Here is a 26,105-nt window from a genome sequence, read left to right as displayed (position 1 = left end):
CGAATGCAACGTCTGTCGCTGCCAGGCACACGCACATCTGCAGCATGTGTGGCGTTTTGTAACACAAAGGACAGCAAGGGAACGCGGCTGTCAGGATGTGTGTAGGTCTACATGTATGTGTCAGACCCTGCGACGGCTAGGAAACCCATAGGCCATACTATGGAGTCGCAGTGCATCTTGCGTTCTTTCCACTCGCTCTTGCAGGGTGACTTTCGAGCTGCCGTAATCATGGTAATGACTATGTGTCCAACGTAATTTGTATCGATTGCGAAAGTAGTGAGTTAGCTGTCTGAGGAAACCATCAAGACAGCTAGGAGAACGTGTAGTAACCAACACTCCACCTGACGCTCCACTGCCGTACTGCCTACTGGTGCACCTGGCCTGGTGCACTGTCGAGTGTGATTGGTGATGAAGACCTTGCCCTGGCATTGGATGGAACATCCACGGCCACGTGGATCATGTGGATTGTCGACGATTGTCGACAGGTCACTTGCAATGCATTCTGCGTGCGGTTGTCTCCCCGTGACCGCTAAATACGCGCCGCTCATCCCAGTCGACTGCGATGTCACACCACCATCAATCCAGTAGTACGGTGGAGGTGACAGATTTCCTTCACTTCAGACGTGTCAACAGGAGGCAGAGCTGGCACGGGCCTGGCCAGAGACTCGGAGCAGGACAACGAACCTCACGCCGCACTCAACTGAATCACAATAAGCATCAGCCTCTTATTCAAAGTAGGTCGAGGAGCTGGAAGCAAGAGGAACGACGTCTCTTTAGGAGCGTTTGGGTAAGGAAGGGTCAGCTGAAGTGGTAGAGAATTGCCGAACTGCGCAGTTGACTGAGCCACTTCATTGTTGTTCTGCTGGCTGGCATTCGTATCGCTTTGTACCTACCTTTCTTTGTGACCACGCAGGAAAAATATTCACCATCCGAACAAAAGTATGGAGGCGAGTTTATCGGTCCTGACCGGTATTTCTCTAATGGCTGCAGTTCTGCTGTCCATGCCCGCTCATGGCGAGGTGTTTTCCGCACTGACGCATTTCAGCTCACTGGTGAAGGCCGAAGAGAGGCTGGCGTCCGAACTTCAAGCGTACATCGCGGCCGAGCAGGAGCGCATTGCCCAGCTGCACCGGTTCGCTGGCGAGGTCAAGCAGGCCGTGCACTCGTCCAGTCGCCTTGGTCCTGAGGAGCACATCGGACACCCGACCAATGCCTTCCTGATGGTCAGACGCTTCACGCACGACTGGCAGAAGCTCAAGTTCAAGCTGCAAGCACCTCCGAAGGGTGGTAATGGTTCGTCCTTTCATTCATGTTGACATTATGGTGTGCGTGACTGAAAATGTATGAAACATGACGGCGTTCAGTGCTGACGTCAACAGCTTGGTGTCCGAACTCCGAAGCTATAATGTAGTATCGCTATAACTTAAGTATCAGTTTTAAAGGGGAAGTTAAGGCAAAAATTAAAATTTCACCAGTTGTAGTCTTCGGGGTGCTGAGTCGAATGGTCTTGGTCCGAGAAAGCTGAGACGCTCCCTTCCTACTTGAATCCCAATCGAACTCGCGCACTTCCACCGAAACTGGGTGACTGTGCCCTACTAGATGGGGATTTGTATGCAATATGTCACTAAAAGCGCCATTTCGTTCTTATAAAAGCACGGATGACCGCGATTGGCCCATATGTTGTAGTCTTTTGGACGTTGAGTCGACTGGTTTTGGTCCGAAAAGGCTGCGATGCAGCGTTCCTCCTTTATTCCCAATCGAACATGGTTGAACAATCGGTCATGTGCTCCTGCGTACACCAGTCACCTGGTCACCGTGCCTGCAGGGTACAACTTACTAGCCTGTTTGACCTTTTTTGGGTGCAGTCCTGTCACTCGAGTTGAACTCGAGTTGAACCTTGGTGTGAAAGTTGTCGCCTGCTGGCGTGGTGACCAGGTGATTTGGGCACCCAGGAGCACGTGACCACTTGTTCAACCATGTTCGATTGGGAATAAAGGAGGAACGCTGCATCGCAGCCTTTTCGGACCAAAACCAGTCGACTCAGCGTCCAAAAGACTACAACATGTGGGCCACTCGCGGTCATCCGTGCTTTAATAAGAACGAAATGGCGCTTTTAGTGACATTTTGCATACAAATCCCCATCTAGTAGGGCGCAGTCACCCAGTTTCGGTGGAAGTGCGCGACTTCGATAAGGATTCAAGTAGGAAGGGAGCGTCTCAGCTTTCTCGGACCAAGACCATTCGACTCAGCACCCCGAAGACTACAACTGGTAAAATTTTAATTTTAGCCTTAACTTCCCCTTTAAAAAGCCCATTTAGTTGGACCTCCTTCGGCAAATATAATTCATGTCATGCCATGTGGCTACCAGCCCTTGCTCCACTCCAGCTCCTTTCCGTGACCTACTGTCTAGACTCTAGTCACGTGTCTCTGTGGTGTAGATCTGCACACGTCACTGCCCATTCATTGAAATGAACAGTCAAGAATATACGCAGCCCCCCCCCCCCCCCCCAATCCAGATGAGGAGGGAAGGGGGGGGGGGGGGTCATAGATTGAATGCATTGCACCAATTATATGCATGGTGGACGTGTTTTGGTTTGGAAAACCCACCCAACAGTTCACTATTGTGACCTGGCATGCAGAAGAACCTAGGATGACAGGGTACCGCAACGTAGGCTTTGGCATAGCCTCCAAGGCTTGCCATTCAACTGTACACACCGTGTCTATTTTGGTATGGTATGGTATGGTATTGATTTATTTGAATTCGGTATCTCAACAGTACATTGTACAACTTGGGAAGATCCGAATGACATAGATACATAAACATAAAAGTGGAGTAGGTGCTACAGCGGATCATTTTATCGCAGATTGTGGGACTAAACTAATACCAGTATGCAAGTACACAAGAAATAAAAGCTGAATAAATACGACTGCATGACATTGGAGAAAAGCACCAATTAGAGCAAAACAAAGCGACACATCACTCATCGAAAACAATATTTTCCCATGTTTGAGCCTAGTTTTCTTTTTCTTTGCATTCTTGTTTTAAAGGTTACACCGTTTTTTATCTGTGTTTCGCATTCCCCGCGCGCATGTATTTCACAGCCGGAGTTTAAAAAAATTAAAAAAACGGAACAATTTTTTTAAATGCAATACAAATTTAATGCAAACCCAGAAAACCGGAAAATGTAACCCAAAAGGAAAAAAACGGAACATGATTGTATTACACGTAACTATTATGTTGGCATTTGTTCTACAAATCATGTATTTATCGCATGATTGTACTCAGCTCACACACATGTACATGTGCATGTGTGTGTAATAAGCTGGGCCGCAAGTCACACAATCATCACGTGCCGCCTGTGTTTGGACCACAACTTGCACAAGCATGGCAGAGGGGATACACTCATGTATTCATGTACATGGCAATGTACATGTACATGAACAGTGCCGCGTCGCTTCACTGTACACAAATGCAATCCACGTACACTGTTTGTTTTTTTGGATGGCTTTTTTATTTTTTCGCCCTCCCTCATTGATTTCATCAAATAAGGTGACGCGAAACATAGAAAAAAACGGCGTGGCCTTATGTTCAAGGTCACTGAAAAGACTTCCATCTGTTTCTTTGTTTCAAAGGATACCTGATGAACGCAACGGTGTGTTTCTTTTTCTGCTGCTTTGTGCAGGCTTGATGTCAATGTTAGACCAAATGCAGAGCTCGTTTCCAACCACTGCTGACATCACCGGCACAGCCACGGCACTGATGCGTCTGCAGGAGACATACAGACTCAATGTCAGTGCTATGGCAGATGGCCAGGCCGGCTCGCTTGGACAGCGGTTGCAGCTGGCAGACATCTTTTCACTGGGTGTCTTGGCGTACAATGATAAACAGTACTTCCATGCAAAGGTAGATATTAGTGTGTGTCGGTGTGTGTCGGTGTGTGTGTGTGTGTGTGTGTGTGTGTGTGTCGGTGTGTGTCGGTGTGTGTGTGTCGGTGTGTCGGTGTGTGTGTGCCCGTGCGCAAGTGCCTGTCGGAGGCTACAATAATGCTGGTATTGGAGTGGCATGCCATCGGTTTACTTGTAACTATGACAACAACCTGAAACCCATGACAATCATGCCGAGTTCATTTGCCCTAGTTCACTCGGAAACCCTCTCTTTCCCGTGTACCTTGGAACTGAAGAGTATCCATAACTACGAACATATACAACTCAGATTACTGGACCTGCATGTACATGCATATTCATGTTATGATGTGATATGCCATATTGAAAGTTATTGCGTAATGCACAACATGAAGCGAAGTTCTACTCCGCTCCCAGAAGGTGTACGCTTGAGGGCCCCGAGGTGACTTGGTTAGGGATGGGATGAGTGTATCGAATCTAATGATGCAATTCATACTCCATTTCATGTACATGTATGCCGCATGTGATCCTACACTGATGGCTTGCAGAGATGGCTGCAGGAGTGCTTGCGAAGGGTATATTCCGGTGCAGGAGATCCACATGTAACGGAGGCAGGCGTGATCGACTTCCTCGCATTCACCGAATACAATGTAAGGTCATAATTATAAGCAATGACCTGGTCATACTTTGTTATTATTTACCCACTTTTGCGCTACGAGTACACCTTTGGTGACCTTGTACAGGTCATGATCAGACTTAGTGGATTCCTTCATTGGCCCCTTAGCAAAAGTTTATGTAATACGCGACCGAGTGACAAGGCAAAACTGGTTCAGTCTCTCCGGCAAAACACAGGTAGTATTCTCAGGGAACAATATTGCACACACGGAACGACAAACGTAGGTGACACAGAATTACTTATAGTATATTGAAAGACTCAATAAGTGAAGGGAAGACGACAGAAACAACGGAGGCAAAGACTCTGCAACAACTGAGCTGGGCAACTGACACACGGATCTATATATATGGTACGAGATTGCCAGTTACAGCTCCGAGCGCTAGTTAGCGAATGAAAGCAAGGGATCTGATGGTGTCAGCAATGCAGAGTGCAATACATAGTAATACATAGTGATTTGTGTAGGGGGAAGTCCGTCTACTACACTACATAGTAATACATAGTGATTTGTGTAGGGGGAAGTCCGTCTACTACACTGCTCCCCCCTCAAATAATTTTCCGTCCTCGGAAAACAAACAAGAACATAATACAGAATTAACGTAGACCTAAACGAGGCGCAAGCAGCAAAATACATCAGCAAGAAAAAGAAAATCATACACAAGCACACAATGGAAACAGAGTGGAGCAGAAAGGCAAGGCAAGTGCGAGTTTGGAACTCATTGTGGGAACACATAGTTGTTCCTGTAACGAACAGGACGACCGGCGTTGCGGTGCAGATGGGCACGCGGACCAGGTGCTGGTGGTGCTGGCTGCAGCAAAACCGGCGGCGGAGGAGGAACAGGTTGGGGTGGGGCATCATCAGCATCAGGCCAGGAGAATAGCGGAACAGGCGGCGGACATGGAGAAGTAGGAGCCAGTGGCGCTTCAGACAGCGGGACATCTGGGCCGGACTGAGAGACTGACGACTTGGCGTTTGAGCGGGCGTGTAGCTTGAGGCGGTTGAAATGTACACGCTTACTGGTGCTGGAGGGTTCGTTGATCAATTGAATGTCGTATGACGTTGGCGGCGACACGTGGACAATCCGGTATGGTCCGGTCCACGGTGGCTGGAGTTTGCGACGCATTCCAGGTTCAAGGAGCCACACACTATCACCGACTTGGAATGCAGTGCCACGTTGACGAAGGTCGTAGTGGTCCTTCTGGCTGTGGTGCGCAGCATTATCATTACGACGGGCAGTATCGAAGCTATGGTGGAGGGACTTGGACAGTTGTGTGACATATTCGGCGGGCGACACAAACTCTGTCGGGGGTGACCCATAGACAAGGTCGATAGGCAGACGGAGTTGGCGACCAAACATAAGCTGAGCTGGGGTGAATTGGGTAGAAGAATGCTTGGCTGTACGGTATGCAAGCAGGACGGTTGAAACATACTGATCCCAGAAGGTGGGCAGATCCGCTACATACACTCGCAACGTTGAAACTATGGTGCGGTTGAGGCGTTCCACGAGCCCATCGCCCTGGGGATGATACGCGGTGGTCCGAGTCTTTCGGATATTCATGAGGCGACACAGTTCACTGAAGAGTTCAGACTCAAATTGTGTGCCCTGATCGGTGTGGAGTTGTTCTGGGGCACCAAACCGACAGATCCAGTTCCGAAAGAACACATCCGCAACGGCAGCAGCAGTCATAGTGGGTAGAGGGTACGCTTCAGGCCAACGTGAGAAGTAGTCACTACATACCAGTAGGTAACGGTTGCCATGGCGACTGGTAGGCAGTGGTCCAACGAGATCCATGGCTACGAGCTCGTTAGGGAAGCCAGCTCGCATGGACTGCAATGGTGCTCGGCCAGTCGTAGCGCTCTTACGGGAATGCATTCTTGGCAATTAGCTACAAATGTGCGCAAATCAGCTGACATACCTGGCCAGAAGAAACGGCATTTGGCCTTGTCAATGGTCTTTGTAGCACCGAGATGACCACCACTAACATCGGCGTGCACTGCAGCTAAGATATCAGCTTGGAAAGAGAACGGAACAGCTAATTGCAAAACAGAATCAGCCGATGGGTCTGTGCGATACAAAACACCATCACGTAGGGAAAGCAAATGAATTTCAGAAGCATAGCGGCGAACAGCACGGCTAGAGGCAGTTAATGTGTGTGCAGGGGGAGAATTAAACACATCATGACTAGAATCATGCCAGCCTAACACAATGGACACATCAGGATCCTCTTTTTGCGCAGCAAGCAGCTCAGCAGCAGTAAAGCGCGGCAGCCAGGAGTCAGGTGCAGGTTTCGGTACAGTGGGTCCAGGATCACAAGCAGGAGCAGGAGCTGCTGGTGCGGCTGGTGACGACTGGTCAGGCGGTGACTGACGGGTAGTGGCGGCAACAGACTCAGGAGGACGGCGAGACAGAGCATCGGCATTGCAATGTTGACGGCCAGGGCGATGAATAACCGTGAACTCGAGTTCAGCAAGTTGTTCTAACCAACGGGCACGACGACCGCGTGGTTCCTTGAGCGAATGGAGCCATTTGAGAGCAGCATGATCAGTGCGCACAACAAATGCTCGACCAACGAGGTAGTAGCGGAACACATCAGCGAAGTGAACAAATGCAAGGAGTTCCTTCTCCGTAGTGGAGTAGTTACGTTGGGCGGTGTTGAGAATAGCACTACCGTAGGAAATCACACACTCATGGCCATCTTGTACCTGAGAGAGCACACCGCCCATACCAAAATCACTGGCATCCACATCGAGGATGAAGGGAGCGGCGGCAGACGTGTAGTCAGGCTGAGCAAGCACAGGCGCAGATGAGAGGCGTTTTTTTAGTACACAGAAAGCAGCCTGACAAGCAGGACCCCAGGAAACTTCGCATTTTTCTTAGTGAGTGCGGCCAGGGGGGCGGCAGCTTGCGCGAAGTGCGGAACAAATTTCCGGTAATACCCAGCGAGGCCGAGAAAACCACGCACTTCACGAACGGATGTCGGCGTACGCCAGTGAACAATATCGTGAACCTTCGAAGCTGAGGTGTGAAGGCCATCGGCACTGATGTCCACACCAAGGAACTTAGTGCGGGGCTGCAGGAAAGCGCATTTCTCAAGCCGAAGCTTGAGATTGTACCGACGAAGACACGTGAAAACGGACCGGAGGCCATCCAAGCCAAGACTAACAGTGGCTGACCCAAGGCCAATGTCATCAAAAAACACACGGCAGACGGGATCAGGACTGGTAAGGAGATTATTTAGGATCGTTTGCATCAAGCGCTGAAATGTGGCAGGCCCATTGCAGCAACCCATAGGAAGAACCGTGAACTCGTACAACCCAAGGGGCGTCACGAAGGCTGTTTTAGCTTGGTCTTGAGGGTGGATTGCGATTTGCCAGTAGCCACTAGCAAGGTCAAGTGTCGAGAATACCTTAGAGCCAGAGAACGCGTCTAGGGTATCGTCGACCCGAGGAAGAGGATAAGCATCAGCTGTGGTGATCTTGTTGAGCCGGCGATAGTCAACACAGAGACGCAGAGAGCCATCTTTCTTAGGCACGAGGACAACAGGCGAAGCCCACGGGCTCGCAGAGGGAGTAATGACACCTTTCTGCAGAAGGTCATTGATAATATTCTGGAGCTGCTCACGATGACGGAATGGAACACGGTAAGGTTGTTGTTTAATAGGCGAATGATCACCTGTGTCTATCTTATGTGGCGCAAGATCACAGTACCCATGGTCGTCGGGATGAAGAGCAAATACATCGTGGTACTGCAGGAGAAGGTCACGCAAGGTAGAACGGTCCGTTGGTGACAGGTGACAACAATTCTTTTCGATATACACATCAATCTTCTCTACTGGGACAGGCGGCGGCGGCATGAACGGCGAATCATCAACAGCAGCACAAGTGTCAGCACACTCAGGGACAGGTTCACATACAGCAATATGAGTATTTGCATGCAAGGTAATCTGGGTGGTACCACGGTTAACCACATTGATAACCAAGTTATCCGGGGACGTGACAGACGTTCCGACATCCAATGTCGGGTGTTTCTCTGAGAACGAATCAAGGGGCTCGATTAGATACGAAGTATCAGCAGCAGGAGAGCCAGCAGCACATACCGACGGGGCAACCGGAAGAATAACTTCATGACAGGGCGGAACTGAAACAGACTGTGTGATGAACACACGGAACGAGGAAGCAACACGAGACACCAGAGATTCAACAGCATTGGCAGCAGCAGCAGGCGGAGCAGCAGCAGCAAGCACGGAGGCAGGGACGGCAGCAGGTACGGAGGCAGCGACGGCAGCAGGAACAGTCGGAGCACTCAGGTCGGGCACGACAGTCGTAACATGGGCTGGTGTGGGCGCGGCAGCAACAGCAGCAGAAAGCGAACGCACACGTGGAAGGGGTACAAGCGGCAATTTAACATCATCCAGGACCAACTGAGCCCGGGAGAAATCAAGCAGGACATTGTGCTGCTGTAGGAAGTCAGCACCGAGGATTACATCAGACGTGATATCAGCAGCAACGATAAAATTCTGAACAGCTACGAACGAGGGTGTACAAACAGAGAGGGACACGGTACCCGTAGTGGAGAGGGGACGGCCCGTCACACCAGACACAACAGGAGCAGCAGACACAGGGACAGAGGAGGTCGTGCACAGACTACGCCACAATGCAGTAGACACAAGGGAAACACTAGACCCAGTGTCAACAAGAGCATGGCATTTCGTCTCTTGGAGACTAACCGCAACATAGACAGACGGAGAAACTGCAGAAGACGACTGAACATGCGTAACAGGACACACAGTCACAGGTGCAGACGTAGGGCAACGCACATCAACAGTACAATAACAGGGACGACATTCACAACCAGTACAAGTCGGCACAGTCGAGCTAGGAACACTAGTATCGAAGACTGGAGCTTGCCGAGCAGCACCAGTCAATAGCGGTTTCCCGACGGACGACCCCCACGCGTCGAGTGGGGACAATCACGACGGAAGTGGGACTGATCGCCACACGTGAAGCACCCGCGATCACGCGCGCCATCGTAAAGTCCGCGGCCTGTGCCGTTGTACGGAGGCGGGTTACGATTCGAGCTGCCAGGAAATCGAGTTGGGCCCGACATGGGCGCGCTTCGAGGGAAGACGCTGTGACCACGGCCGCGTGGAGCTCGAGTGTCGTCACTATACGCCCGTGGCGACGGAGCGGAGGTTGCGGAGAAGACCTGTAGATCAGCTAGCTGGTCCGAAATTTTGCTCAACAACGATAGTACGAGCGGGTCGGTGGAGCTCGAAGTCGAACTCGGAGCTACGTGGGCCACGGTGGCACTGGACGTAGGAGTCGGATCCGCGAGTGGACCTACGGAGTGTGCCTGAGGCATAGAGGCGGTCAGGGCAGCGCAGGCTGGTGTAGGAACCGGAAGACTGCGGCGATTCTCGACCTCTAAGATCGCTGCAACTTCGTACGCCCGTCGAACGGCGGCATCGAGGGCTGCAGGGCTGGATGTCCTGATGTGCAAGCGCAGGTCACTATTGACCTGGCCGTCAATAAATTGATTGAGCGTCAGGCGATCTAACAGCGGACCCTGTTGACCTGGAAAGGCGCGTGCCGCAAGGCGCTGAAGAGCTGCGGCGAACTCGGCCTGGGACTCAGTGGATCGTTTCAGGCGAGCTCGAAACTCGGCCTCAAGGAGGCGACTTTGCTGTGGCGGTGCGAACCGTAGCCCTAATTCGGTGCACATTTCTACATACGTATACTGCGGGTGCGCCGCCAGAATGGTCTGGTAAGTGGTAAAAGCACTCTCCTTGAAACAACAAGGTAAAAACTGCAGCCTTTCCGCATCCCGGTACCCATTTACCACGCACGCTGCGTCGAACCTGGCGATGAAGCAGTGCCAATCGTCTTGGCTGGCACCCCCAAACGTCGGCGGTACAACGACCGGCCGAGCAAGTGGTGCCTGTCGAGGAGCCGGAACCTGACCCGGAGCCAGAGCTGGTGCAGCGGGAGCAGCAGCGGCAGCGGCAGCAGCAGCTTGAGGATTCTGTGCCATTTTCGGTGTCTTGTATATAAGGATAACAAACAAACAAGTAGGCCTATAGGACTTCGCAAGCAACACGGGACGCGTTTGAGGACTAAGCCTACGCTATAGCAACAGTTCAAGTACGGCGAGCAGTGCAAGAAAAACTGGCAACGAAGAGCTAGCTTACTTAGGGGACAAGACTACGAATAGATCCAACAAAGTAAGCCTAGAAAAGACTAGCACTACAAAAATGTAAATATTAAAATCGTAAATTGGCACGGAACAAAGTTACTCAGCTTGAGTTGAGACGAGAACGGCAACGGCAACGTTCACTGCACGGCGAAATAACGAGGCGTGGTCCGGAATACTGCGACTGACGAACGCAGAGCTAACACCGCTGCCACCAAATGTAATACGCGACCGAGTGACAAGGCAAAACTGGTTCAGTCTCTCCGGCAAAACACAGGTAGTATTCTCAGGGAACAATATTGCACACACGGAACGACAAACGTAGGTGACACAGAATTACTTATAGTATATTGAAAGACTCAATAAGTGAAGGGAAGACGACAGAAACAACGGAGGCAAAGACTCTGCAACAACTGAGCTGGGCAACTGACACACGGATCTATATATATGGTACGAGATTGCCAGTTACAGCTCCGAGCGCTAGTTAGCGAATGAAAGCAAGGGATCTGATGGTGTCAGCAATGCAGAGTGCAATACATAGTAATACATAGTGATTTGTGTAGGGGGAAGTCCGTCTACTACACTACATAGTAATACATAGTGATTTGTGTAGGGGGAAGTCCGTCTACTACAGTTTAGGGTCAGGGTTTAGGTCAATGTTAGAACAGAGGTCGTGCGGCATGTCTGTGTATTATGGTCCTCCCAGTAGGTCCGGTTGGACAACTATACCAAATTGAAGAGGAGACATCACTCCACCATTCTATGCATAAAACGAGGGGTCCATGGACCCTTTTTTGACTCCTTTAGGTGGGAGCCTCCTTAATGTGACTGCAGATGCTGATGATCGTGAGCACTCAATAATAATTCCAGATGCACGGCCCGAAGTTCTATCTGATCATCCTGATATTCTTGCCCGTAACGGTTAGCTGTCTGATCATGATGTGTGACCAATTGCAGCTTGGAAACATTCGCCGAGCAATCAGATGGACAAAGAAGCTCGCCCAACTAAGTAAGCAGTTGTTACCTACACAATGCTGCACACATCTCGTCACCTGCACTGTGCTGCTCAATGAAATCCGATCCAGCAAGCAGATACTGTGCACTGTGCACTGTGCATCCCTAGACCTGCTACTACATGTACAGTCAAATCTGTCGTAAGCGACCACCCCTTGGTGCAAGAAAAAGCGGTCTCTTACGGCAGATGTATGGTTAATCCGGCATACCGGGCATTATGCTTCCATGTACTTCCGCCGCGTCATCGAAATTGTCGCAGTTTGACTAGTGACTTGTCACTTGTTACTGACAACTCCATAAACTAAGCCATTCGAAACTTATTACACAGTATGATAGTCTGAAGACTAGAGTAACGTTCTAGGGCAATTGGACTGAGAGTTTTCATGCAGAGATGAAGTCCTCGTCGTCGCTGATGTCAATGGACGCAAAAATATCGTTCCCAAATATTTCAAGGAAGGTTGAAAGTTGGTCGCGCCTCATCTCAAACGCTTTGACTTTCTCCACAGGACAAGAGCTGCTATGCTTGTCGTCTGCTAGCTCTGGATGATTTCTACTTCACCACCAACGAAGCCTAGTAAGAATACACGATCGTTGCGAGGTCGGTTGATTACCGTCGGCGGAATCACCTCGATCTTGAAAATAATGAACTTTTTTTAGCCGTGGCATGCCCACAGCTCATGCAGGTAAGTGTAGTATCACGTCCAGCGCGCTCTCTTTTTCAGCACTGGTATACCATGGTACGGCACCTGCGCGTGCATTACTAGTATAATACTAGCACTACGTGTAGAGTCTACACGGCTCTTGCAGGTACAATCATGTACTAGTAGTAGTACTGAGTGTCTCAGCCAGAGCGACAAATTTTATCGCTGTTGCAGGCATTTAGTTTGCCGACCCCTCGATGTTTCTCCAAGCGCTGCCACTTGTTCCACGAAGTCATTCTCACCCCAGCTAAGGTAAAGCAGTGATGGGGCTTGAGTGAATGGCCATAAGCACGAGAAATGTGCAGGCTGCAACACCTGACTGATCTCAGCGAGTCGAAATTACCAGCGCAGCGACATCAGCGAAGAAATTGCGTCTAGCTCAAAAATTCCGGCTTCCAATAACAGAAAATAGAACTTTGCCGTCACCCTATACTGATGACTATCGCCTATGTCCGATCCCTTGCCTCTGGTACGAGTGCTGGTGAGTAAATACCGCATTTTACATCAAAAGTCAAACTGCGACAATTTCGATGACGCGGAGGAAGTACTCAAATCAACAAGAATAATGTGATTTTTAATATCATTTTATTGGATATTCAATAGAATATAGGGGTACACAAACCCAAGAATAGTGCACATACCCGGGCTAATATGTTTTGTAGCCTACAGGAAGGCAAGTACAGTTTCACACCTGACTGAACCTGGGTCGAGGGCGCTTACAGCAGATTTGAATGCAGCCACCGTGCATGAAATCGTGGTCGCTGGTCGCGCACAGCAGATGGTCGCTCTGGACAGATCAGTTTGTATGTGAAACCGTCGGTGCACGGAAAATCGGTCGCTAACGGTAGATGGTCGCCTACAGCGGAGGTCGCTAACGGCAGATTTGACTGTACTGGAATGTGCGCTAGTGCAGGGCACACATGTGACTCACGCGATCGGATTTCATTGAGCAGGGCTCTACTATTCTTTCCTACTTCAAGGAAACTATCAAAAGTAGCTGAGGGGGAAGTGCCCCTGTGAAATGAGCTCAATACACAGCTGAAACCCGTGCAGGTAATCCTGTACAACTGCCCACACCACACTACGGTTTGGGAGTAGACTAGCTCTGGGGCCAGGTGAATCTGGCGGCATGCCTTCTTCCACAGGGCCGAACTTAGCAACAGGGTCCCTGATAGCACGCCACTATTGCAGGGATCATGTGACTCGCACACCAGCGCATTGAGAGGCCGGTCTGAGACACAAGCAGCTTACCAGCACTTGTCAAGCAGGTCTTGGAAGAAGGATTCTGCTTCGCTGATGAGGTTAATTGTTCTAAAATAATTGTACATTGTACTCCCCCACACTGGGACCGACCGGCTGAGGTGGCTGGTCACCAACCTTCCATTTCAAACTCACAGTCTAGCATTTGGTAATACATTCATGGAGAGAGAATGACCTGTGTGCCCAAGCAAGATGTACATAATGCCAAAACTACCGGTAGACGCCAGACTACATGAATCTTTACTTATAAAAGAGAGGCACCTGTGACGTGTGTCTGTGTGTGTGTGTGTGTGTGTGTCACGCTCCTTATAAAGAAGAGGCACCTGTGAGGCTGTGACGTGTGTTTTTGTGTCACGCTGAAGCGCTGCGGAGCAGCGCTGCCCTGAGCACGCGAAGCGTGCGAACAGTGTAGCACAGTGTAGCTAGCGGCCGCAGAAGCACTGAGCACGCGAAGCGTGCGAATCGTGTAGCTAGCGCGCGGAAGCAGCCACAGAAGCACTGAGCACGCGAAGCGTTCGAATCGTGTAGCCACCACCAAGTGCTGAGCACGCGAAGCGTGCGAACAGTGTAGGTACGGTGCACCGGTGGTAGCGCTTCTAGCAGACACGATCAGTAGATCTCTACCAGGGAGTCGTATAGACCCCTGATCTCTACGAGTAGCAGTAGCAGCCGCGCGCAGAAGCACTGAGCACGCGAAGCGTGCGAATCATGTAGCCACCTAGCCTAGGCCATAGGCATAGGTAGCACTAGCAGCCGCACAAGCGCTGCGGACCACGTGAACCGTTCTCTGCAAATAGAAACATCTGCAACAAAAGGATACAAAAGATCTGCACTGACTGCACTCTGCATCTGATCTGCAGTGAAGAGCGCATCGCACTTTTGTTCGTAAGTAAGTAGTTTATGAATTTTTTGAGCCGCTTCATCCGCCACCAGGTCATGGACAACCCTGACCAGCCTCCCGAAGGCGTAACAGACGTCCCTCCTTCTCCTTCCAACGATGAAGAACCTCCCTCACGTCTCACCAGGACTTCAGCGGTCTGGCCACCACCACGTGCTGAGCACGTGTGCTGTTCATGTACTTGCTTCACCCGCGCATGCCACATTCGGCCAGGCAACGCTGGCGGGGGTGCTGCTAGTAGACTATAAAAACACGATTGTTACGGCCGACTGGATGGCTGCCATGGGAACATTAGTCTAGTGATGCAATGTGTTCAAGCACAATTCAAACAGGTCTCCTCTACTGCACAACTGGTCTCCATTACACCACTACCTGCTGCTAAGTTACTTAATCTGCTTTGATGTAATCCAGGAATTTGGCCATGACAAATACCCATACGGAGGCTGCACTCTTTGTATTGTCTTTCAAATGCACCATTTGTTGTTCCAGATCCAGGGAATGCAAGGGCCACTTCCAACCTGAAGTATTACCTGACGGTGTTTCGTGAGCAAGTCAAGAATGGCTCGGCCTTCATCGAGAAGAAGAAGGGTGGTGCAGAGAAGCCATGGGTTGATCATGTATGGTTACAGGAGAGAGACCGCTACAAGCAACTATGTAGAGAACCTATTGAAACAGTAAGTCCTTGCTGACACGGCATGTTGTGATGATAGGACACTCAATCTCTGGACAACTAGCGGCTTAGACCTTGTTAGGCCTCGTCAGCGTTGCTAGCCGAACCGTTTGCAATGAAGTCTAAAGAACAACAAAGCATTCTTAAAAACTTGGTCAAATCATCAAAGTCAGAGTACTCTAAACTGCGATAAGGCACAGTGAGCTTTGCACGATGGGACAATAGATGTCCATGCACGATGGGACAATAGATGTCCATGCACGATGGGAAACTAGATGTCCATTCATGAAACTAATATCACAGGCACTGCCACATAAGCTGTGATAGCAGCAAATGTTCGAACATAGCAGACTTCTAATACAATAAATTAACAGTCCGTGTGAGAGTCGGACCAGACTGATTTTCTGCATTGGTGGGGACATCACCACCCTCCAGATTCAGCTCCTATGAATACAGTGTTGTGGCATGGCATACACATGATGTGTTGATGATGTGCCTGATGCTTTCCTATGATTCCTTATTCCTCGTCCATACTTATGCTGTCAGACCTCGCATAACCGCACACATTCATTTTGGACAAAAATATCCGGATAGGCGAGGGAACCGGATAATCGAACACACATACATGCACTGTATGCATGCATGGCATATGCTGTAAACTGGCAACCAACGATTTTCTTCTGGATGGTGGGGGATCCGGATAAAAGAAGACTGTATAAGCGAGGTCTAGCTGTATGTCTATTTGGCTGGTGCTGATGGATGGCTTTTTGCCCCGTACTGTACAGCCTGACTTCGTAGCCGAGAGCCAGGTGTGCTTCTACAGCAACCGCAACCGCACGCCACGTCTCATACTTCGACCAGCCAAAGTGGAGGTGGCATGGGTGAAGCCGACAGTGCTTCTGTATCGCGATATTGTCTCAGAATCTGAGATCAATCGGCTGAAGGAGCTTGCCACACCAAGGGTAAACTGAACTGTATGGAGTGTTAGAATGTGTACTCGGATGGAGAGCCAAGGATAATTATATAAAAGAAAAGGATCAAGGAACTACAATTTACGCTGTAATGTCCACTAACACCACCAGGTACTAAACAATCAGCTCATGCGATAACATTGCACGGCACTGACCGCCGGTACTGACGTTCTACAACTAATTGGCTAACAGCTCTAGCACATCTTGGATGCGCACTCCAACAGCCTTCCAACTTGGAAGGTTCTAAGTTATAATTATGATAACATAAGAGGGGAAGGTGAGCGCAACCAAGACAAGCACGAGCTGAAAGTCTCAGCTGTGAAGGATGTTGGGGGATGTTCATGCATGTCGATGACGATACTGGCAAGACCATAGGACAATATGGTAAAACCACGATTCAAGGATGCAAAGCAACATTACACACAACTTGTGTGGCTCAAAGATGCGAAGATCAATAAAAGGGGAAGCTCATGATGCGAACAAGAATCCTGCAAAACCGAACGCCTCGGTAAAACAGCACTGTACTTTGACTATGACACTTGAATTTAGATCGGGTTTGTTTAGTAACTGGTGGTGTTAGTGGACATTATAAGGTATTGGATGGAGGAACTCCGTGCCCCGACAGAGCAATTCTTGTTGCACGGGAGATAGCTCGATGTTAGCAAGGTTGATAATCGTGTTAGTGTTGACTTTAAAGGAGCCATATCATTTTGACTTCCACCTTCCAACCCGGCAAATATTTAGATTTTGATAAAAACGATTCAAAGCCTCTCAATTATTTTGTAATACTTCTAAATATTTTGATAACCGCAATCAGTAATACAAGCTGGATCGACATTTGTGTACACTGTATTCATGTATTGTAAAACTGTGGAGACAATGTGCAATAAAACGATGAAAATGTGAAGAAATTGTGTAGAGAAAAAAGGGATTCAAACAAGTTTTCGTACAACACTCATCAGGAATCTTCGTTGTACTAAAGAACACTGAAAACAAAATTTAACTATTATAGAAAATCTAAGTTAGAGAAATAACACTAAGAACAACAGCAGTGAAATTTACAAGTGTGAATTTTAACAATGAAAGCGGAGCAATAACGAATGTGTGTACTAACACTAAACTTGCAACTGAAAAGTGAACAAAGAAGAGAAAGAAAGAAGGCAGGACGAAGTGATAACAAATAACAGCAGTACATTACACCTAGAACATTAACGGCCAAGCTTGGCCGCACCAAACATGACACTTTACTTGAACAATTTCAACCCAATTATACCATCTTTCTGTACACACAAATTCGGCTTATACAGACGCTGACAGATGGCTTCCAAAACCTTTAACTGTAGTCCATAACCATGACGACCACGGCACAATACAGTGAATAAAGAGTCGGAATACGAATTGCAACAATCAGGACTAGCCAACTGATGATTGTACACTGAAGACTTGCTACCACGAAACCTACGCACAACACTAACATTCTCACCGGCACTCTCACGATCACTACAATCGTCGCTCTCCGACTCATTGCTCCCTTCACCGTCCGTCCCATCATCTGCTTCCTCTGCGCTCTCTCTGTTATCCCGCCTGACATGGTCCATTGAACGGGACTCGGCCGTCACCCTGCTCTCACGTCCCTCCTTACGCCCTTGTCCGTTGAGTGCGTAGTTTCTGTTGTAGTTGGCTGTTGATCGTCTTGGTCTTTCAATAATGGGCTTGGATGGTGGATTAGTTGTGGTTGCTGTAGATTGCATTGTTGGTGATGGTGTGGGAGCTGCTAATACGCAAGGTGAGTCTTTTTGGGTTGGCAATTGTAGTGTCAATGCCCCTGCCGGTGTGGCTCGCGGTCTGTCCCTGGCAAGCTCCACCGACTACTAAATATAATAATTATAATTATAATATGCTTTCACACAAAACAAGCTCGGTGCAGCACTAATCACGGGAGGGGAACCCGACCCTCCACCATCGCCAACTCACGAAGCATGTAAACTGGACGGTGACGGGCCGACCGAGCACCCCGGACACACAATACAGCGGAACGTAGCAGCGCGAAAGACACCCAGCGATAATATCCCATCAACGATGAATAGCTACCTCCCGAAGATTGAGACGTGAGCAGGCAAAGGCGCCTGAGGAAGGCCGTGGATGCCGGCGCAGCTGCCCCATTCACGGAAAACACCAAAGGTGCAAAGGCACCACGCTCAACACTACTCTCTCCTGATATTGAAGTCTCTTAGCGCCCTCATGTTGCCGGAAGAGCGCGTCCAGGCTTCTGGACGCATAGGAAGAAGCGTCAGGATTAAACACCCTTACATCAAAAAATGCATCTTGCTCACGCGTCCAGAAACCTCGAGCGCTCACATCAAGGCGAGCCTCGACAGAGGTGTTCGCCGACCTGGCCTGAAAAACCTCACCCTCGACAGGGGCGGGAGGTGGCTCTACAGACACACTGAAGCAAACCTCGGTCAAGGCAACAGCGAACTTTTGTTATCATTTTGACTTGCTGCCTGCGATCATTTTCCGCAAGTGGTGAACTGAATGTAGTCAAAGTACGAGAGGAAGGAGCGAGCTACACTGTACAAACGCTTGAACTTGGACTTAACAGAGCATATATGTGTCATTAGAACGCGCTATATCATCTTCACGGAATACTCGTTCTATGGATATTGGATAATGAATGATATACATGAGCTTCAAAGTACCCGTTTTGGATGGAATTTGGACAAACGCCATTGTCTTGAACGCTTAAAGAAAGCAATGTTGAACGAAATGCTTCTAGCAATGTGGCGCTTGCGCAGAACATTATTCAGGATCTCGACCTGATTCCTAGAATATCTCCGTTTAAAGATATGAATAAAACACCGAGGAGACAATAATTTCAATAAAGCAATAAAACTTAAAAGGAAATAACTCTGCCGTCGTCATCATGCATCAACGAAAATGTTTTCCATAATCGATTTTCATGTCACTATCATCAGTGGAATATCGTGACTGAATTGAAGGCTAGCCAAGCAAAAAAAAATCACGGTTCGCGTCAGACTCGGCTTCTCTATATAGAGGCCGAGTTTCCGCATCCGTAGGAACGCCAAGCAAAAGCAATGATTATAATAATATACATTCCAAAATGTGATAAAACTTGCAAGCAAGCAACAAAAAAAATGGTAAGCAGGCACAAAAGAAGGTGAGAAAACCAGAATGTGACGACTGTGAAGTGAGAAAAACAAACTGTGGAAAAAAGGGCAGAGCTTAACAAAACAATGTCAGCGTAACAACATGCTTCTTTTGTTTGCAGAGCACGGGCTTACGCAAACGAATACACACAGCTTCAAGAACCTTCAACTGACGGGGATAAGGCCACAATTTGTTTTTTCTATGTTTCTCGTCATCGCCCGCGTAGGTTTTCAGAATTTTCGGAAGAAAAAAAAAGTTCATACTATGTACATGTATGTGCGCTGCACATGCTGCAGCAACTAGATGTAGATGCGTCAATCAAAATCGTAAACGCTTGCAACACAGCAGCAAAGGAGCGCTCCTCGTCCGTTCTCTGCGATGAAGGCTGTCATGACGAAGCTTTCAGTCGTTCACTGCCTGAGCCTCGTGGGTCCCAGGAATACCGTAAGTCGGACGAGTTCCGTTGCAACTGGCGTCTGTGGAACGATGTCGTAGGCAGAAAATCCAAGCAATAGACGCATGGCAAGGAAAATATGAGCAGCATGGAGACAAGAGTTTGATAAGCGGACACAAGAACGTTGAAGTAACAAAACCAAAATTAATGACGAGTGGGAAACGTTTGTTGATGCGATAGCAGATAAAATTAATGTATGTTCTCTTCGCCATCTTGTAATCAAACTTTATGCTCTCATTGTTGCAGTTTGCCTGATATTCGTGGGCTGATGTGATAATGTAGTGCAATCATGTATGCAGGACTACATGTACATGATTGTACAATGCAGTCCTGTATACATGGTATACGCAGTGTCTGGTATGAATCACGCATATACATGTACATTGAAAAATGTATACAGTTTTCAGTAGAAATTGTTCTTGTTTTTTCCTTGGCTTTTGTTTTTTTTCCGCCCGCCCGCGTACCTTTTGTTAAAATTTGCCGACGAGAAACATAGAAAAAACAAAGTGTGGCCTAATATGCACAACAAAACACAGAAAAACAAAAACACTTAGGGAGAGATAACAAATGCAAAAAAAACAGCAGACTTCTGATGATCATCATCTCCACCCAACTCACTATTATCCGCAGCACCATCATCTACGATCCTTGATCCGTGTCAATCTCCGACTCTTCCTCCTGCTCGACCTCGGTCACTTATGCATCCTGTCCATATCCATTCGACGCCGCTGGTTGACTCTTCATCTCACCATGGATCAGGGATCGGAGGATGACATGGACGATGGTGCTGCGGATGATGGTGATGGTGCCGGAGTTGGATGGAGATGATGATCGTCAGGTGCCGGAGTTGGATGGAGATGATGATCGTCAGAAGTCTGCTGTATTTTTTTATTTGTTATCTCACCCTAAGTGTTTGGAAATGTATGATGATTTTTGTTTTCTGTGTTGCATCGTGCACGTTATTCCCGTCAGTTGAAGGTTCTTGAAGCTGTGTGTATTCATTTGCGTAAGCTTGTGCTCTGTAAACAAAAGAAGCATGTTGTTGCGCTGAAATTGTTTTGTTAAGTTCTTCCCTTTTTTCCACAGTTTGTTTCTCTCACTTCACGGTTGTAACATCAGTTTGGTTTTCTCACCTTCCTTTCTACCACCTACTTACCATTTGTGTTGCTTGCTTGTAAGTTTTATCACATTTTGGAATGCATATTAATTTAATCATTGTTTTTGCTTGGCTAGCCTTCAATTCAGTCAGGATATTCCACTGATGATAGCGACATAAAAATCGATTATGTTCGACTCGTTGATGCAGGATGATGACGGCAGAGTTAGTTCTTTTTATTACTTTATATTTAGTATTTATTATTAAATATTTACTCAAAGCAGCAGTTTTCTGAATCCCATTTAAGTGATGTGTGTGTGTGCACGCGCGCGCACGCATGTGTGTGTGTGTCATGACATTTGGTTCTTGTGCTGCAGCTCAAACGTGCCACTGTTCACAGTCCAGTGACAGGAAAGTTGGAGTTTGCTGATTACAGAGTCAGCAAGAGGTATGTACAACGTTTGGACTGCATAAGCAAAGATAGAACTCCTTTCTTGTAAAAGATTGCTGGTACAAGTACATGCTTGTGTACTCCAGGATTCTGAACTACATGCAGTTATAACCCCCGTCTATCCAAGAGGCATGCAGGGTCGCCTGGTTATATTCTGGTTGCTGCCAAGCATGTGCAACGAATTCCAGCACTACATTGTAGATCGATGTGCAGTCATTTCTTGCAGGCGGGTCGAATTGTATTGTCGTATCGTGTCCAGATAATCAGCAATTTTCTGTGCCGGTCTGGTTATGTTGCCTGGTACGCGGTGTGTCGTTCTGTAGTGGCTGGCTAGCGGAGTGGCATGACAACTCTGGTGTTGTGGATCGCATCAACACAAGGATAACAGACTACACAGGCTTGTCAATGACCACGGCTGAACTTCTGCAGGTAATGTAGCCCGGGCAGAACACTCGCTGGTCGTTTAGTCGAGATACCATGGGGAAGTCCCCATGTGCGTTGGCCAGTGTACAGTGTCAATGTACTAGTAGCTTGATGACCAAGCATAGTCGAGAGGGTCACTGAGTTGCTTGAATGTCACACCTAGGTAATCCAGGGCACACACAATCATGCTGTAATAGCTTTCAAGCCTCCTCACCATGATAGACGCCAACGGCCATATGCTGTAAGGATGGAGAAATCACAGGTTCAGGACGGCAATTATCTGTGCTGAACTACGAGATTTGTTACACGCTATGTTTGCTGACGTTGTAATTTCTATCTGTGCTTGCTGATATATCCGTTTCAGGTTGTTAACTACGGGATTGGTGGACAGTATGAGCCGCATTATGACCATGCACGGGTAAGAAGATGAAGTGCGCATACATCATTCACAATGTACAACAAAGGCAGAAGAGAACAGAGACAACCGGCTACGGCATTGTTGTAACGCTGCATTTCGTCTACATAGCAAAGCAAAGGCACTCCTCAGACAACTGATAATCTGTACATCATCTGGCCACAAACTTACATACACCCAGGCAAGTAGCATAGTGTGACATTAAAGTTAGTGACTCTGTACTGTACTGTCTGTAGTGAGTGAAGTTACCCACCCCTATCACTCAGAGTAGTTCGAACGAAACCATCTCCACGTGTGCATGTGTGTGCTGTTTGTCCGTACATACTTGGTAGAGGACGACACATTTTTGATCTTGCCTGCACCATTCCCTGTGCTCTGTTCCATTCAGAAAACTGAGAAGGCGTTTGAGCAGCACGTGGAAGGCAATCGCATTGCCACAATGCTCTTCTATGTGAGTACTTCACAGTAGCAGTAGCCTCAAGTTGTTCTAAGTATAGTTAGCATGCTCCCCGCTGTCTAGCCAGCCGCTTTTTACATTATCTACCGATTAGTATTCCCTTCAATTACCATGTACACAGAATGTCTGGTCAATGTGAGCATGTGCTGTTGCAAGAACCTCTGTGTAGCATATTTCTTTTGAGGTGTCACATTGTTGCATCGCACTTGCACACTGAACATTATTCTGGCAGTTCCTACCACCATCTCATACATGTATGAATGTACGAGCAGTACACCTACTACTATCACTGTGTTCGTTATTTTCCACTCGCAGCTGAGCAACGTCACGTCGGGTGGCTGCACGGTGTTCACCAAGGCGGGTGCCAGGATTGCTCCATCAAAGGTATGTTTTTGACGGGGCTGGTTCTCTAAGAAGTGCCAAGGTGCTCATGTTCATCCGCTTGCTGCTACAGTACTGCTCGGTGAAATCCGATCGCATGGGTCAAGTCAGCGCCTTGCACAGCCCAGGGGAGGCACATTGTCTGGTGCATACTAGTACTCGGCTTTTTTCTTTCTTTTTTTCCGATTTCATTGAGCAGCACCCACTGTACATGTTTATACTAAAGATCGAGACCAAGGATATATCCGGGGAAATGTGTATAATTATGTCCATTATTCAACTGTGTGCTTCACATGCAGGGCGACGCTACGTTTTGGTACAACCTACTGCCTTCCGGGGAAGGCGATGAGCAAACAAGGCATGCTGGTTGTCCAGTCCTCTCTGGATCCAAGTGGGGTAAGATTACTCGAGGATGGCAGTTGAATTGCGAACTATGACCGGACCACCGCACACACTTCACACCATGTATCATCATGTCCAGAACAACAGAAAAAGTGAAAAATAGGAATTTGGAATGCAGGTAGTTTGCCAATTCAAATTCATTTCTTGTATGCGAGACTGGCACACTCCCTGAATCTATTGACAGTATTGTGCACACAGTGCATGGAAACTCAGTGTTCACTCCTTTTTTCTTTTCTTTCCCGCTCTCTTCTGTGTGTGTGTCTTTCTCCCTCTCTTCACAGTATGTAACAAATGGATTCATGAACGTGATCAGGAGTTCCTCAAGCCATGCAAACTGAACGAATTTGACGAATGGGACATTCACAAAGCACCAGAATTTCTATGAGATGGACTGAAAGATTAAATTGACTACACGTGTCAAGCGCTTGGGATCAATTATTGTGAATTTTTCTGACTTGAAGTTTGCAACCAATATTTCATGCTGATGTTACTTCAGAGCATTATTACCAGGTATTTCTAATCACAAATTTAACTTTAGAGGACTTTCAATTGTAAAGTACTGAAGTAGTAATTTTCAAATTTTCAAATGCTTTCATTTCATGCTTTTGCCAAGCATTTCCTTTCCTCCATGCATGCCTCTCTTGATTGACAGCTTATGGCATAGTTGCTTGTTACATACACCATTCAACTTCCTCATACTGTTCCAAACCATGGTGGAAAGAAATTCAGGGAATTCAGGGAATTACATACTCACTTCACCTTGCCCCTGATCATGCACAGATGACAGAGCACTGAAAATTGCTCAGTGGCACAACAATGAATCCGTTATTCTGGACAGCTTGACTTTCCTAAAAAAATTTAAAAAATCCTATACTATACTACTATACTAGCCATCTTCACTTCACGCAACACTGGACCAATGACTATGTGTGCTAGTGTTGTCAATGTTTACTGTTTAGGGGAGGAGAAATAGCAGCGCCAGCACTGCAATTTAAGTTCACCCTTAGACGGTGAGAGTTGTAACTACCAACATACTGAACAAGGCACAGAGCTAGTTACATGTGGGTGTGCGGGGTATGTATGTGGGGGGGGGGGGGGGGCAATCAACAAGCGGCAGTATACGGCAGTGGCAATACGAAGCACAGGTGAAGCTTGACGCCGTCTGCAACGTCACAGCAGTACAGGGTTCAGCTCCACTGCATTCCGACTATACCATGTTCAGTGATTCAGTCACGATATTATACAACACACTGTACTTACAGACAGAACTCGCCTAGCTTGCAAACACGTCATCTGCCTGGAAACATAGCTGAAGCTCCAGTACCATGACATACTGCACTGTCCTAACATGTGCAGATTTCTCTGCAGACGAGACGGCAAGAAGTGCTGATAATCAAGCTGCACAGCAATGCGCAGTCACGGTAGAGGCACATCGGCACAACGAAGCATGCGCTCCACCCTTCTCCAGTAAGGCAGGCCGGGCCGGGCCGCTCATGTTTGCCCATAGAATAGTCAGAAGCCCAGACCATGTTACTAGTACATCATCTGCATTTGGTACTAGCTGATACTGCGAATCAGTTCGACAATGAAGCTGCCCAAAACATCACTCCTTACTTCAATAGAAGGCAGGTCCAAACTGGAATACGGAAATGCGGGAGTGTCTTTCAGGAACTTCTCCAATGGCTCAGTCACATCATTTCCCACCGACTACAATGCTAGGGCCGCTCTCTTCGTCTCCATCTGAATCAGCACCAGAGTCGCCATCACTCTTTGGTTCTTGTGGGTCCTTGCTGCCATCTTCCAACTTCTTCATTTTCTTCGCTTGCTCCTTCAGCTGCTTTTTGCGTTGGCGCTTTGCTCTTTTCTTGGCAGTTTTATCTTCAGCAGCTTGTATGTGCGCTTCCCGCTGTCTCTGAAATTGAGTATCTAGGTCTGTTTCTTTGGCTTTCTTATCAATATGCTCCTGACGTTTGTTCTCATGGTCTCGAAGGTTGCGATAGATGTGAAACTCACTGCTACCAGCACCAGCAGAGGAACCTGGTACCCAGCGAACTGACTCAGGTGGAGGACGGGGTCCACGCTCTTTCCTCGCATCGGGGATTTTAGCAGGCTTGGACACATCGCGCATCAACGCATCGACATGCAATTTCTGCAGCTCAGCTGTCGTTTTCGGAATTACAAGTTCACGTTTGGGAAACTTAGGTTTCTCCTTTTTCTCCTCCTTCTCAGCCATCTTTCGAGCTTCACAATCCAGGAGGTAGGCAAGAACGTAGACTACCGCGTAGACTACTTCGTGGTAAGAAGACGACAAAAAGAAAGAAAGAAACAGTGCAACAGCTAGCTCTCGACCAAAATTGGAATGAATTATTATTTTTGTCACAAAGACCGTAATACAGTCAACTTCGCTAATAACGACTTCGGATATAACGACAATTCGCGAATAACGACAGCATTTCCATGCCCAGAGCAAAGTCCCTTCCAACTGTAATACATATAATGAGACTTCGGGTATAACGACACTTCGCGAATAAGGACACTTTTTTGATGCCCCGTCGAGTGTCGTTATAAGCGAAGTTG

The 26,105-nt window shown here is 48.0% G+C and overlaps 2 protein-coding genes across 3 annotated transcripts; one reads left to right on the top strand and one right to left on the bottom strand.

The window, feature by feature from the left end:
- The first annotated feature begins 384 nt into the window (after positions 1 to 384).
- Positions 385 to 24,406, top strand: LOC135817524 (prolyl 4-hydroxylase subunit alpha-1-like). Of its 2 annotated transcripts, XM_065330730.1 has the most exons (14): positions 385 to 787; positions 914 to 1,293; positions 3,684 to 3,904; positions 4,452 to 4,553; positions 11,725 to 11,776; positions 15,130 to 15,314; positions 16,096 to 16,272; positions 21,377 to 21,447; positions 21,774 to 21,879; positions 22,238 to 22,291; positions 22,677 to 22,739; positions 23,061 to 23,129; positions 23,426 to 23,522; positions 23,810 to 24,406. In XM_065330730.1, the coding sequence occupies exons 2-14, from the start codon at positions 942 to 944 to the stop codon at positions 23,911 to 23,913; spliced, it is 1,653 nt and encodes a 550-aa protein (XP_065186802.1). In that variant the 5' UTR covers positions 385 to 787; positions 914 to 941; the 3' UTR covers positions 23,914 to 24,406. The 2 variants fall into 2 exon arrangements, with proteins under 2 accessions (XP_065186802.1, XP_065186803.1); XM_065330731.1 differs by having other exon boundaries at positions 385 to 1,293.
- On the bottom strand, positions 24,314 to 25,898 carry LOC135817527 (PRKR-interacting protein 1-like). The gene has a single exon (XM_065330734.1). The coding sequence runs from the start codon at positions 25,759 to 25,761 to the stop codon at positions 25,222 to 25,224; it is 540 nt and encodes a 179-aa protein (XP_065186806.1). The 5' UTR covers positions 25,762 to 25,898; the 3' UTR covers positions 24,314 to 25,221.
- Positions 25,899 to 26,105: the final 207 nt, after the last annotated feature.

The sequence above is a fragment of the Sycon ciliatum genome, chromosome 5 (genome assembly GCF_964019385.1).
Source record: "Sycon ciliatum chromosome 5, ocSycCili1.1, whole genome shotgun sequence".
NCBI classification, from domain to species: domain Eukaryota; kingdom Metazoa; phylum Porifera; class Calcarea; order Leucosolenida; family Sycettidae; genus Sycon; species Sycon ciliatum.
This window is presented reverse-complemented; position numbering and strand designations above follow the sequence as displayed.